This window comes from Cebus imitator, unplaced genomic scaffold, assembly GCF_001604975.1.
Source record: "Cebus imitator isolate Cc_AM_T3 unplaced genomic scaffold, Cebus_imitator-1.0 Scaffold294, whole genome shotgun sequence".
In the NCBI taxonomy this organism is placed as follows: Eukaryota; Metazoa; Chordata; class Mammalia; order Primates; family Cebidae; genus Cebus; species Cebus imitator.
In genome coordinates, this window is record NW_016107609.1 from 1522005 (window position 1) to 1536085 (window position 14081).

Here is a 14081-nt window from a genome sequence, read left to right on the forward strand (position 1 = left end):
TACTATAGACAATTCAGGGGTATACGCATCTTGGCCATCTATCTCTGAACCCAGATTGAAAACTCCTAGGGTAGGCCAATGACTTCTCCGGGTTCATTTCAATTTAGTGATTGTTTTCTTAACTTTGTTTGAATGTAGTAGCAAATGTTTCTCCAAACTCTGTTAAACTCTATTTGCTTTTTAGCAATAACGACTAACATTTGAGAAATATAGAATAGTGTTTATATAGTTCTAAATTTGGAGATTGATAAAAGGCCTTTAGAAAGAGAGAATGCTGAATGCCAGCAGAAGGGCAAGCAACTGTCAAACAATCGCAACATTGGTATTGGGGTTTGAAATTGGATAGTAGTATATAGAAGGAAAGAGGTATCTATTAGGCCTGCTGTGCTTTGGTAAAGTACATTTGGAAAGCTGGCCTCCAATATGAGACTAGTGATCCTTACCTTCCTATTAGGCCTACTATGCTTTGGTAAAGTACATTTGGTAAACTGGCCTCAAATATGAGACCACTGGGTGTTATCTTCAGGTATTCATGCCCATATTTATTCTCTTCCCAAACTGACTCAGGGCTGGCCTATGTGACTGAAGAACACGATGCAGGTGACGGTATGTGATTTCCAAGATTAAGTCATAAAAGGCATTGCAGCTTTTGCATTGGTCTTTTAGATCTCTCATTCTGGAGGACTCCAGCTGCCATGTTTTGAGGATGCTCAGGCAGTCCTAAAGAGAGGCCCACATGGGGAGGAACTGAGGCTTCACACTAATAACCAGCACCAGCATGCCAGCCTTGTGAGACACCTGGAAAGTAAGTCTTCCAGTCCCAATCAAGTCTCCAGATGACTGAATGCCCTCTGAAATCTTGACTGCAATGCCATAAGAGCCTCAAACCAGAACTCTCAGTTAAGCTGCTCCCAAATTTCTGACTGACAGTTTTGGAGGTAATTTGTTTTACAGCAATAGACAACTAACATATACACTTAGGAAAAAACTCTCAGAGGGTGAACAATGTAAGTGATTTGCCCTCTTTCCCCCACTACTTCTCTGGTCACCTAAAACAGCCTCAGTGAGATGGTGTTTAGCTACAATATTCTCCAATTGCTATCCTAAATAAGTCACTAGCAGTACCTAGAAGACTGATCTAATGACCTCTAAGATGTTCCTGAAAGCCTTTTCCTCCTGAATGTGTCTTGTTACCCATGATTATCTTGAAGAAATAAAAGTTCTGTGTATTGGAAAGAGCGTGCATTACACCGGAGACAGAACTCTATTTAAAACTTACTGTGTGCTTTTGGGTAAGATCTTGACCCTTTCTGAGCTTCACTATCTCTCAGGGCTGTTCTGAGAATTCATTAGATGACACATAATAATTTAAAACACCCATTTGGCATTTAATGAATGATTTTGTTTCATTTCCTACAAGATGACTTATGATCAAACATCTGGGATGAATCACGATTTTTAAAGTGCAGTGTTGAAATGAGCTAATTTTCCTAGGCTTCCAGTGTAGGTTTTCATTTTTTAAAAACAATAAACTTGATTAAGATTTGATTAGATGCTTTGTGACACAGCCTCTTTAAAAAAAATGACAAGGATGGTGAAAGTGGAAATGAATGGATTCAGAAGCCAGATGGCCAACATCATCTCTGAAACTTGCAACCGCAAGAGCATCACTTGACTGAAGTCTTTCCTTCCAAGAGAGCTATCAAACAAACTCAAACTACACTATTCAACATAATAAAAGTACTTTAGCTTCCTAGAAGGTACTCCAAATTTTGGTAAGAAAAGCTCAATGACAAGCACTTTCTTTGAATTTTTAAAAGAACCTGGTATCTTACTGAATGAATCAATGTTTTCTTCTTTTTTTTTTTTTTTTCTGAGATGGAGTCTCACTCTGTTGCCCAGGCTGGAGTGCAGTGGTGTGATCTCAGCTCACTGCAACCTCCACCTCTTGTGTTCAAGAGACTCTCCTGCCTCAGCCTCCTGAGTAGCTGGGACTACAGGTGCATGCCACCACGCCCAGCTAATTTTAGTATTTTTAGTAGAGACAGGGTTTCACCATGTTGGCCAGGTTGGTCTCAAACTCCTGACCTCAAGCGATCCGCTTGCCTCGGCCTCCCAAAATGCTGGGATTACAGGTGTAAGCCACGTGTCCAGCTGCAATATGTTTTCTAGCTATCCTCTTTTCCACCTCAAAGAAGTGGAAGTAGACAAACATCCCATAAATACATAGAAATCAATTTTTATTATTTACAAATAATTTTCTTCAAATTTACATTTTCTTTGTTAACAAAGAGAGCTACCTCACAGTCCGAAATCACTGAATTGCTACTTACTTAGTGTACTGAATAGTTAATATCATTAAAGCAGAGAAGTATTAATTTTTTATTTCCATAATTTTTTTTGGGAAAAGGTAGTATTTAGTTACATAAATTCTTTAGTGATTTGTAAGATTTTGGTGCACCCAGCACCCGAGCAGTATACACTGAAACTAATTTGTAGTCTTTTATCCCTTCCCTCCTTCCCACCCTTTCCCTCCAAGTCCCTAAAGTCCATTGTATCATTCTTATGCCTTTGCATCTTCATAGCTTAGGGACTTATGAGAACATATGATATTTATTCAACATATTCCTCAGTTGAAGTATTATATTTATTATTAATGATCACAGCTCTTTTCTTATCGATTACCTTGGTACTCTTGAGAATTCTCATTTTATCAGCTTTTTTTTCTTTTTTTTTTTGAGACAGAGTTTTGCTCTTGTTACCCAGGCTGGAGTGCAATGGCGCAATCTCGGCTCACCGCAACCTCCGCCTCCTGGGTTCAGGCAATTCTCCTGCCTCTGCCTCCTGACTAGCTGGGATTACAGGCATGTGCCACTATGCCCAGTTGATTTTTTGTATTTTTAGTAGAGACGGGGTTTCACCATGTTGACTAGGATGGTCTCGGTCTCTTGACCTCGTGATCCACACACCTCGGCCTCCCAAAGTTCTGGGATTACAGGCGTGAGCCACCGTGCCCGGCCAGCTTTTTTTTCTTTTGAGACTGAGTCTGGCTTTGTCGATCAGGCTGGAGTACAGTGACACAATCTCAGCTCACTACTATCTCTGTACCCTGGGTTCAAGCAATTCTCCTGCCTCAGCCTCCCCAGTAGCTGGGATTACAGGCATGCACTACCACGCCTAGCTAATTTTTTGCATTTTTAGTAAAGATGGGTTTCACCATGTTGGCCAGGCTGGTCTCAAATTCCTGACCTCAGGTGATCCACTCGCATCAGCCTCCCAAAGTGTTGGGATTACAGGCGTGAGCCACCATGCCTGGCCTGGGCTGTCTTTAGTAACAAATGGTAACTGAGCTGGGCAACTGTTCTTTGACATTTCCAGTTCTTATCTGTTAACATGTACAGTGATTTAAACAGGCTGCTCCATGGACAGCCTCTCCCTAACTGCTGCTGTCTTGTATCTCCTCATTGGTAATTATTTTTTCTAGCCCAAATTCCAGGTAAAACACTATCAATATTCTGGGGACCATCCTTTCATACACTGCTCTGTACACACAGCTGTTCACACATATTTAAACAAAAGTGGGATATTTACATACTGTTGTTATCATGGCCAAGTTCAACAGCATCAAAAGCATTTTCAGGTACTTAATTCAAGTGGCTGTAAAGTTAAAAAAAAGTCATTTTTTTCCTGATACAGTATCATCTTTGTACTCACATATTTCAATTTCTTGAATGTTCATTACAATTTTGTTTTTCCTTTTTATTATTTTTTGAGACAGAGTCTCACTAACACCCAGGCTGGAGTGCACGGTGCAGTCTCAGCTCACCGCAACCTCTGCCTTCTGGGTTCAAGCAATCCTCCCACCTCAGCCTCCAGAGTAGCTGGAACCACAAGCATGCACCACCACGCCTGACTGATTTTTGTGTTTTTTGTAGAGACAGGGTTTCTCCATGATGCCCAGGCTTGTCTTGAACTTTTGAGCTCAAGCAATCTGCCTGCCTCAGCCTCCTGAAGTGCTAGGATTACAGGCAAGCCACTGCGCCCAGCCTTTATTACAATTTTCAATGTTTTACCCTATGTTAGCAAACCTTTCATAGACTCAGTTTTAAACAGTATTCATCACTGTGAAATGCATTGTCTTAATATTTATAATTAGGGTACCTTCATTAATAATGTACATTTCATAGTGCCAAACAACATTGCCACATCACTTCTAAAGGACTCCTGGAAGTCTGAGTCACAAGTATGTGACAACAGCTGCAGAACTGGGTGGTGAAAGTTGTGAAAACTTTCTGGCTTAAACAGGAATTGGATCAAAAACAAGAAGTCTTAGGGAAGACAGCCTAGGGCTGGTCTGGTGGCACAACAATGCCATCAAGTACCCAGCCTCTTTACATTTTTCTGCTCTGCCATCCTTGGCATGCAGGCCATTGTTCTCCTGTTTGTTGCTTCATGAGTGAACTATGCGTGCTGTGGCTCTTCACATTCCTCCAGGAAGGAAGACAGGTGTAGGGCAAAGACGAGCTCTGATTCGCAGAGCCTGTCCATCTAAACGCTTTCCTAGAAGCTTCAGTAGTAACTTCAGCTCTCAACTCATTGGCTACAAGTGTGTCAAATGGCAGCCCCTTGCTGCAAGGGAGTCTCAGAAAATAACTTTGGCTAGAATTAAAGTTTCATTAGCGTGACTGGGTAGATAAAGAAGAGCCTGCTACAGGAAGCCAGTATCACTGCAAGTTGTTATTCTATGACTGGAAACAAAGGACACTTCACTCTTAACGTCAGATGTGCAGCTGATAGAGTACAGCTAATATATGGTATGTGTTTTACCATGAACAGCAGGGTAAGGGAGGGTGAGGTGTAAGAGATGCTACTGCATTAGCAGTTGAGAGGGAGAATTTCCCCCAGTCACAAATTCAGTGGTAGGTACCTCGAAGTCCTTCTCAAGCTAAGAAGGAAAGAGACCAGCTCGCAATGTCCCTTGTATTATCTATTCCTTAGTGGAAGTCGGGAGCTGTGACAATGCACATCTAACAACCCTTAACTTACTATACAGACTCCTAAACCTCAGCAGAAACTGAAGAAAGGTTGGCTGTGGGCAATAGATTTAACCTTTCGTTCTTACGTCTAAGTTACAAAATAGAAAATAATACTGTCATCCCTCATCTCCCACAGTACTGAACACGCAGTAGGTGCTCAATGAATACTTGTCGATTTTTGTGACGATTAAGGGGAATGAGACGGAAACTGACACTTGAGAGACTGGCACACGCGAGAACTGCACCACGCTTTGCACTCATAGCTCATTTACTCATCAGCGTGCGGTCAGGTAGGCATTACTGTCCCCATTAGAGAAGTCAACGGAGGCCCAGCAAGGACCGCCAGGGTCCCCCAGAAAGTAGAGGAAGACTTCAAGTTTAACCAAAAGCCTGTATTCCTTACTCATTGTACCCCACAGCTTCTCTGCCAAAGCTCCTGGCACCGTGCTTTGCAGACAGACGACGCTCAACACGTTTTCAGAGTGTGGTTCAGCACCAGGAAGGACATCAACTTTTGCAGAGACGACTCTTGGGATGGAGAAAGACTTCCTAAATTTTCAGGGTGCGGTCGAGACAGGGTAGGCTAGCGCCAGCGGAGGTAGTGGCTAGGCCTTAGGGCAGCTGGGGCCGAGGCCGAGCGAACGGCCAGGAGGCAGAGGCTCCGAGGAGCCTGAGCTGCCGCCGGGCGGCGAGAGTGCCGGGCAGCCCGAGCGCGGCGGGCGGGAAGGGGGCGGAGGCAGGACTGGCCGGGCCACGTGTAGGGGCGTGCCGCCGGTGACGCACTTCCGCTCTGCGCGTTCCGGCTTAAAGGGGCCCCAGCATTTCCTCACAACAACAACAAAACCAGCGCGCCCGCGGCCGGCTCCACGGCTCTCGTCCCCGCCCTCCTGCCACCTGCAGTTGCCTCGGCCGCACCCGCCCGGCCCTGCTTTGCGCCACCCTGAGCTGTCCAGCCTGAGGGGTCGGGCGGAGAGCCGGGCCGCGCCCGTCGGCCAACTTCTCTCACTGCCACCCGCGCCGCCTAGCGAGACCCTGGGCTGGGCCGTGCCCGCCGCCGCGCAGCAGGAAGGGAGCGGCTGCCGCGGAGAACGCCCCGCCGGACTGTGTGGCTGGCGGCCCTGCCTGGGCGCGGAGGGCGGCGGTGGCTGGCCCCGCGGCCTTCTTTCAGGTACCCCAGTCCCGGCTGACCGCCCTGAGCCGCCAAGCCCCTTCCCCGACCCGCACCGCGGGGCCGTGGCGTAGGGGCCTTGTTGCGTTTAAGCTTGGGGGTCGCGGCGGGGCGGGGCGGTGACCCCGGGCCGGCAGTCGTGGCCTCACCCCTCCCACCCTTCCTTCTCAGCGCTTCCTCCCTCCTCGCGACTGCCTCCACAGTTCGGAGCCCGGCGGAGCCCGAACCTGGCGGGGAGAGCTGCCTCCACGGCCCGGCACCCAGACCCCGCCGCCGCCGCCACCACCTCAGGCCATCCTTGGTACCAGCATGGCCTTTGTATCGCCCAGTGCACTTGTGACTGACTTGGACCCGGAATACTAAGAACTGATTTCTCTCCGCATCCCAGCCGCGCGGGCGGTGACCACCTCGGCTCTTTTGGGCTTAACTGCCGCTCCTCTTGACTCTGTCCGACTTTGGGGCAACATGGACCAAAGTGGGATGGAGATTCCTGTGACCCTCATCATTAAAGCACCGAATCAGAAATACAGTGACCAGACTATTAGCTGCTTCTTGAACTGGACCGTGGGGAAACTAAAAACGCATCTCTCAAATGTTTACCCTAGCAAACCAGTAAGTGTGTAAAAGCTGGGCGCAGCTGCTGTGATGAGCAGCTGCGTACCCTCCTTTCTCCTGCTCTTCCCCTCCAGTCTTGAATCACATACGTCTCTCTTCGTAGACCGCGAGGTATTTTGAGTTCTGAGGTTGTATCTCCTGAGTGTTTGAACCATCGTTAATATTTTCAGTTAATTAGTAAGGGGATACAGAAATATCAAGAGACTTTAAGAATTGGCGGGCAAAGCCAAGCGTGGTGGCTCACCCCTGTAATCCCAGCACTTTGGGAGGCTGAGGCGGGCGGATCACGGTATCAGGAGTTCGAGACCAGCCTGATCAACATGGTGAAACCCCGTTTCTACTAAAAATACAAAAATTAGCCGGGCGTAGTGGTGCGTGCCTGTAACCCCAGAGGCTGAGGCAGGAGAATTGCTTGAAGCCGGGAGGTGGAGGTTGCGTGAGCAGAGATCTCGCCACTGCACTCCAGCCTGGGTGACAGAGCCGGAAACTCTGTCTCAAAAAAAAAAAAGAATTGGCAGGCATGGAAAAGGGACCATTTTCCTTGGACTTAAAGTCATCAACCTAATTCGCGAAAGAAAGATGTATCCTTTCTTTGTTTTTTAGAAAAGATAAAGCACTACAACCCGTATCAGAACTTTTATTGCTTATTAGACTAAAATTCCATTTTACTTTCAGCACTTGGCCCAGAAATTTGAACAGAAGTTTAAGATAATTTTTTTTTCCTGGAAATAAGTATGTGGTCCCTATAAAAATTATACTTTCAGGATTACTATATATGATTCAAGGAGCAAAGAATTTTAAGTTGTAGATTCACTTTCACCAGCACCCCTTTCACATTTTTCTCCTGTGGAGGATACATGGACATTAATTGAAAAGAGGACTGCCCTCCACCCCGCCATCATATGGTGCATCGTTTTAGTTTTCTCATATGGCTTTTCCACTCTGTGTTCCATTCTATATCATATCTGGATATTGCAAAGATAATAAAATATAGATAGTACGGCTCCATCTGTCCCCAAAGTCAGATTTGAAAGGACGTAGTTGGTAATCAAAGAGTCTTGGAATAGTTTAGAACATAAGTGTACTGTCGTGTACACTTATGTTCTAAACTTATGTATACAGTATACATAAGAATACTGTATATGAAAGTGAAGCTTTCACATTCTCCATTGTATACATTTTTTATTCTTGAATAAGTAGTGTTTAATTACTAAAACTTTTGTTTAAATGAAGAGGATTGGATTTTAGGGTGGGAAATACTTTTGGCATCAGGCACATTTAAGCATGGATCCGCTGGAAGGTAACTATGCTTTCTACGCTTAACACTTGTTTTATGCACCTAAGTAAGGAAGACACTTGGTCTATATTACGATACTTATGAAGACTATTTCAGTGTTGTAGTATTAAATTTAGTTAGGCTTTTAGACTTGCAGAGGAACCACAGAAATAGGGCGGTTATTGCAAAAACAGGAGGTTTAGAAAAGCAATTCTTAGTTGGCATTAGCTGTGTTTATCAGTACTTTGTGATACAAATATTTTTGGAGAGGAAAAAACCCCTGAGGAATTTAGATACTTGAAACAAGCTAGTTAGAGCTTCTATTTATTCACATCTTTTGTTTGAAAGTTAAGATTTACACAGGGAGTAACAATTTGTTTGAATATGTCTTGATTTAAAAGAATTCCTGTTGTGTATGATTAAACATTTTTGAAATGGAAAGTAGATTTTTAGAATAGTCAGTTGAAAGTCATAGACTTCCTTAATACTGTTCATAACAAATATTTGCTCTGGTATGTACATAGGTAAGAGCTTTATATTGTGCTATTAAACCAAAAGGGACTTAGTCTGCAGTGTATAGACCAATTTATCACTTTTCTAACGCTTTGTTTTTTGAAAAAGTACTTGAGATGGGAGTGGGAAGCTTGTCTGCCTTATCTACCCCTGCGGAGGCCTGCTTCTGGCAGGAGGTCTGCCTGTGTAACACAGTCACTAGTGGAAGATGTCAGTGCCCCTGTGCATAGTTAGCTGTCTGAGGATGAGATCTGTTGTAGAACTTCTCTCCTCCTTCCCAACCCACCTGTCTCTTGTAGCCACATTGGAGACACTTTTGGAGGCTAAACCAAACACTATACAGCCTATTAATCGCTAATGTGGCAGACTTTTTTTTCTCCTTTGGCAAGTTTTCGTTAAGTGAAATGTAATTATCTAACTTTCATTTCTAGGTTGAGAGTGGGTGGAGCTTGGGAGCGGGGATGTGTGTGTTTATTGTCTTAAAACTTTTTTTTCTTGTTTGGCAAGTTTTCTTTAAGTGAATTGTAGTGTCTAACTTTCATTTCTAGATTGAGAGTGGGTGGAGCTTGGGAGTGGGGGTATGTGTGTTTATCATCATAGAATTTCACTGAAAACTTTATATAGTTATTAGATTTAGTAAGTTTACATTCTCATCACATGAGAATTGATTTGAAGCATCACAGTTGTTGAGCAGCAGTTTAATGGTATTCCAAAGTCATAGGTAGTCCTCGATGTAGGAAATGGAGTCTAAAAGTTTACTTTGTAAGGTCATTATTTAGAATTCAGAACAGTTTGTTATTAAGCAACATTATAAAGGAAGTTTACGTTCTTCTGACCAACTGCAATGACTAAACATTGATTCTGTGTTTTCATATTTTAAGTGCTGTTATGTTTAACAGAGATAATTTCTGGTGGCTTTTCCTTGCACATATGCCTCCTTTGATTATCAGTGTGTGGACTTGGCAGAGTAGGACTCCAGTGCCTTGTGGGAACAGCAGTGCCCCAGTAAGTAAAAAGTTGACGGCTCTCATCAACATTGCTCTAATTGGATCTGATGGGTTAGGGGTAGGTGGAGGGCCTTTGTCCCTGGAAAGTAAATCACTGCTGCTAGAGGGGAAAGAATGGGAATTTGAGGTTGTTCTTTTAGGATCCTCCAAGGATAGGTCATATATGTACATGCTGTTAATGAAATTCTGGCTGAACTCAGTGAAGTTGTAAAATCTTAGGATCCTAGCTTCATGGTCACATACTGATTTCACTAATCACAGTCTCCATATGGATATGTTAAATTCACTTCTCCCTTCCCTAGCCAACTTAGAACAAATGTACCCCTCCCATTCAAGGCACTTTTTTTTTTTTTTTTTCATTGATTTATTTAACTAGCATTTTATTGGCCTAGCATTTGAATATTTATGCTAAGTGTGAAGATGATGGTAAGAGTCCTTTTGTTTTATGAAGCTCAGGTCCAGTGACATGTGATAAATAACTGTAATAGTATGTGACTAATGTTATACAGGAGGGATGTTCTGTGTGCTACACAGGAGTACAGGAAAGGAATGGTCAGCTCAAGTCAGGGTTCGGGGATTGTGTCGCTGTTTCAAGAAAAGATTCGTGGGGACATTTAAGTTTTCTTAAAGAGTTGATTACAGTTTTAAGCAGACAAGAATCAGAATCTGATAGCTTCCTTTAGAAGGAGAGGAAACATTAACTTCTTTTGGAGTTAATGTTTGCACTGATGACCTTGTTTTATATTAGTGTATTAGTAATATAATATTGGGGAAAACGATGACAGATCCTTAATCTGATCTATAAAGGGAGAGGTGTTTTCTAGTTAAAAATTTAGGCAGTTGACATATTTATGAAAATGTTCACAAAGTCATAATTAAAAACCTTGGATGTGGAGTTGAGCTCTTTTGGAGTTTAGTTAACTTTGAATGATATTGATAACTGGTTTAGGACTTGGTTTAGAAACTGGAAAGTATACTAGTTTATATTAATAGACTATATAGATAATTTTGAGTTGTATTTTAATATGACAGTTGTCATCACTTAATGACTAGTTTTTCAGGTCCTGAAGTTGGCCTGCACTGTGAAGTAATTCTAAAATTTAGGTAATTGCTGTTTGGTGGTCAAGATACTTGACAAGGAGACTACTTTTACTTGAGTTTCAGACTTTAATCTGAGTTTAGACTTAGTTATTAGAGATGTAAATATCAAAGTGGTTGATAATAGATGGATCATCCTAGAGAAATTTTTAAAAAATTTTAAAAATAGGAATATCTAAGTCCAGTTAGGCACCTTTATCATTCTCTCTTCTTACTATATCTGTTCTTATAAACAAGCAGTCACTAAGATGGACGTGACTCACTCTGAATTCAATTTTGAAGGTAAACCTTTTTGGGATTTGCATGGTTTGGCTGTCCGTTTTTCAGTCTTGGCGTCAAAATACCTCTTGATTGTGTCCTTCAGTTCTGGGTAGATTTCCTCTGTCTTTGCTGTTTGTATTGTTTAAACTAAAGCAGTCATTTTCATATCTAGTTCTCCTGATCAGCTAGGCAGGTTTGTGCTGTTTTTTCAAACTGTCCCTTTACTTTCAGATTCTGTTAGAATTAAAGAAGCAAGAATAGAACCAGTTGTATATATAAGTTCTGTTATGAGATTATGACACTTCATAACCAACTTGCCTGCAATCAGAAGTCTTATTTTCATTATTGGTGGGATAGCTTATATCAATTGAAAATTACATTTCTCTTAGTTTTGTAATTTCCTATTACTTTACTTAGGCAGGACATTTAAAAAATCTACTTGTTTAACCACTTTGGAATTGTTGATTTAAATGGGCTATAATCCATAAACAAAATGATTTTTGTTTTATAAAACTATTGTCTTATAAGATTTTAATACATTTAAGAGGGTTTCATGTCACCTGGGAATGTAGATCAATATTTTAAAACCTCTTTTGAACAAAGGGTACTATCAAATTGAATGTGAAAGTTGATGAAAAACTGACTAAAAGTTTTGACTGACTGCTCACTGATGTTTTATTGCTTGATATTCTTTGTAGCCATATGTCTTTTTGGAAAATATAATAACATCATTACGAAGGTAATATTTTGTTTAATCATCAATGCTTTTCAGATAGGATTTTTGTAGAACTTTTAGCCTAAGTTTTTTTTCTTAACATAATAAATTCTGCTTTGATTGTCTAGATGTTTTTATTTAACTGCTTCGACTTTAAATTGCCATTTACTAAGTGTTTGCCATTGGTACCAGGCATTTTCGTAAGTATTTGATATGATGTATCACATATATTCATCCTAGGCTTCTTATAATGTAAGCTTTATAATTAGCTCTACTTTTTATAGATGAAGAAACTGAGGCTTGGTGATTCTTTTTGCTTAGGTCAGACTCTAAGTAGTAGAATTAGAATTTGAACCCAGGTTGGATGTAGTGTACACATTATATATGTTGGTTATATATAATAAGATGAAGAAAGGCGTTAGGGACTTGGCCATCTCAGTTTTATATTCGTAAACTAAAAAGAACCAGTTCAGCTATAGAAATAATTGTTTATGTTTGGCTGGTTTGTTGTCTGAAGGCTTCAGATAAGTGGATAACAGCCTTACTATTGTGCTAACATTTAGCTTAATGTGTGGTTATTTCTCTTTATTCTTTAAATTATAGGAAGGGTATGGATGCATAATATCCTGAGACTGCAGTGCACATGTCTTTGTCCTGTCTTCACAATCTACCAGTTTGTGTGAACCATAGCAGTCATGTATTTTGACGTGCTCTATTGTACATCAGAGGTGTACATCACCTGCTGTGTGAATATCATATATCTCCACCCATGAGTGGAAGCAGCCAAGCTGGGAATGTGTCTTGGGAGTTCCAGAGAATATTACTCTGTAATATTCTGTATGACAGTTTTGCTTACTGTTACTGCAAGGAGATAAGGAGTAGAGGCCGTGACTCTTATTTATAGTGTTTCTGAATTTTCAGGGCTTTTAGATTGGATGCTTTTAGTGGGAAACAGGGCGGAGATGTGTTCCAGTACAAATTTACAGACTTCATTTCCCACAGAAATGATAACTTTGTGCACTTGCTGGGACCTAGCTCTTTAAAGCTATTTGATGTTTGTGGCTGAACTATGTATAAGTACTTAGTAGTTACTACTTTCAAAGGACTAGATTTTAGTTCATTGAACTGGATTATAGTTCACTGAACTAACCTGTAAGTTGAAGATTGCTTTTACTGAGCTATTAAGATGATAGATATTTAAAAAATTTTTAAATTAATGTTTTTAAATTAGCATATGAAATTTGATTATGCTGAAGCTGGATATACTAGGAACATGATTTTTAAGCCATACATAATTGAAAGACCCATTTAATCCTTGACATAAAAAATTTAATCTTTTATCCGGGTGCAGTGGCTCATGGCTGTAATCCCAACACTTTGGGAGGCCGAGGTGAGTGGATCACCAGGTCAGGAGGTCAAGACCGTCCTGGCCAACATGGTGAAACCCCATCTCTACTACAATTCAAAAAATTAGCTGAGCGTGGTGACACATGCCTGTAGTCCTAGCTACTCAGGAGGCTGAGGGAGGGGAATCATTTAAACCTGGGAGGCAGAGGTTGCAGTGAGTGGAGATTGCACCACTGTACTCCAGCCTGGCAACAGAGCGAGACTCCATTAAAAAAAAAATTATCTTTTGATACTAACTAGGTGACTTCTTGAAATATAAAAGTATTGTTGGCTTTAAACTCATTTATTAGACTCCAGTAAATATTTTAAATGTGTTAGGGATGTATGATGTATGAGCCGTTTCTGATATTTGGTTAAACATTAAAGGGTCAGACACTTTTGATAATGGTATACACATAAACCTTTTAGAAACAATGAAAAAGTCCATATTAGACTTATTTTCACTCTTTATACCAGCAAGTGAGCTTTCCTCACCTTGGTTTTTAGCAGTGTCTATTAAGTGGGTAGCAGAGCTTTTTATGGCCAGCTAATTAAGCAGCTGTTATTTGGAGTGGGATAGTTCTATTTCTGGGCCACTTAGAGTACGTTAGGGTGTTTCCAACTTGTTCTTTGTCTTATTATTTAGCTGACTGTGCACTGCCGTGTGTGACCAGGCTTCCTCTAGGGTGGTAGGGTGGAGAGGTATTGGTGGTGAAAGTAGTGAACCTGATAGAATTTGCTGACTATTGGATGTAGGGGTGAGTACTAGGAAGAATGGTGGTCATGTTAATAGAGAGGTCAATTATATTTATATGTTGTTTTCTGCGGAGCCAGTATCTTATCAGTAGAATCTTTAAATTGACCATTTAAGTAGTACTTTTAGATTTGTCAACCCTAAACCCTCTAAATTCTTGGATTAGAAGGATACCATGTAATTTTTTTTTTTAATTGAGAAACTTATGACCTTTTATTGTGTTAAGTGACTGAGGTCTTAGGATTTGTTATA

At 41.4% G+C, this 14081-nt stretch overlaps 1 protein-coding gene across 3 annotated transcripts in view; it reads left to right on the plus strand.

The window, feature by feature from the left end:
* The first annotated feature begins 5634 nt into the window (after positions 1 to 5634).
* HERPUD2 (HERPUD family member 2) overlaps positions 5635 to 14081 on the plus strand; it is a 54201-nt gene continuing 45754 nt past the window's right edge. For all 3 annotated transcript variants that reach the window (XM_017502218.2, XM_017502219.2, XM_017502220.2), the window contains exon 1: positions 5635 to 6816. In XM_017502218.2, the coding sequence (XP_017357707.1) occupies positions 6670 to 6816 (147 nt within the window). In that variant the 5' untranslated portion in view covers positions 5635 to 6669. The remainder of the gene's footprint in view (positions 6817 to 14081) is intronic.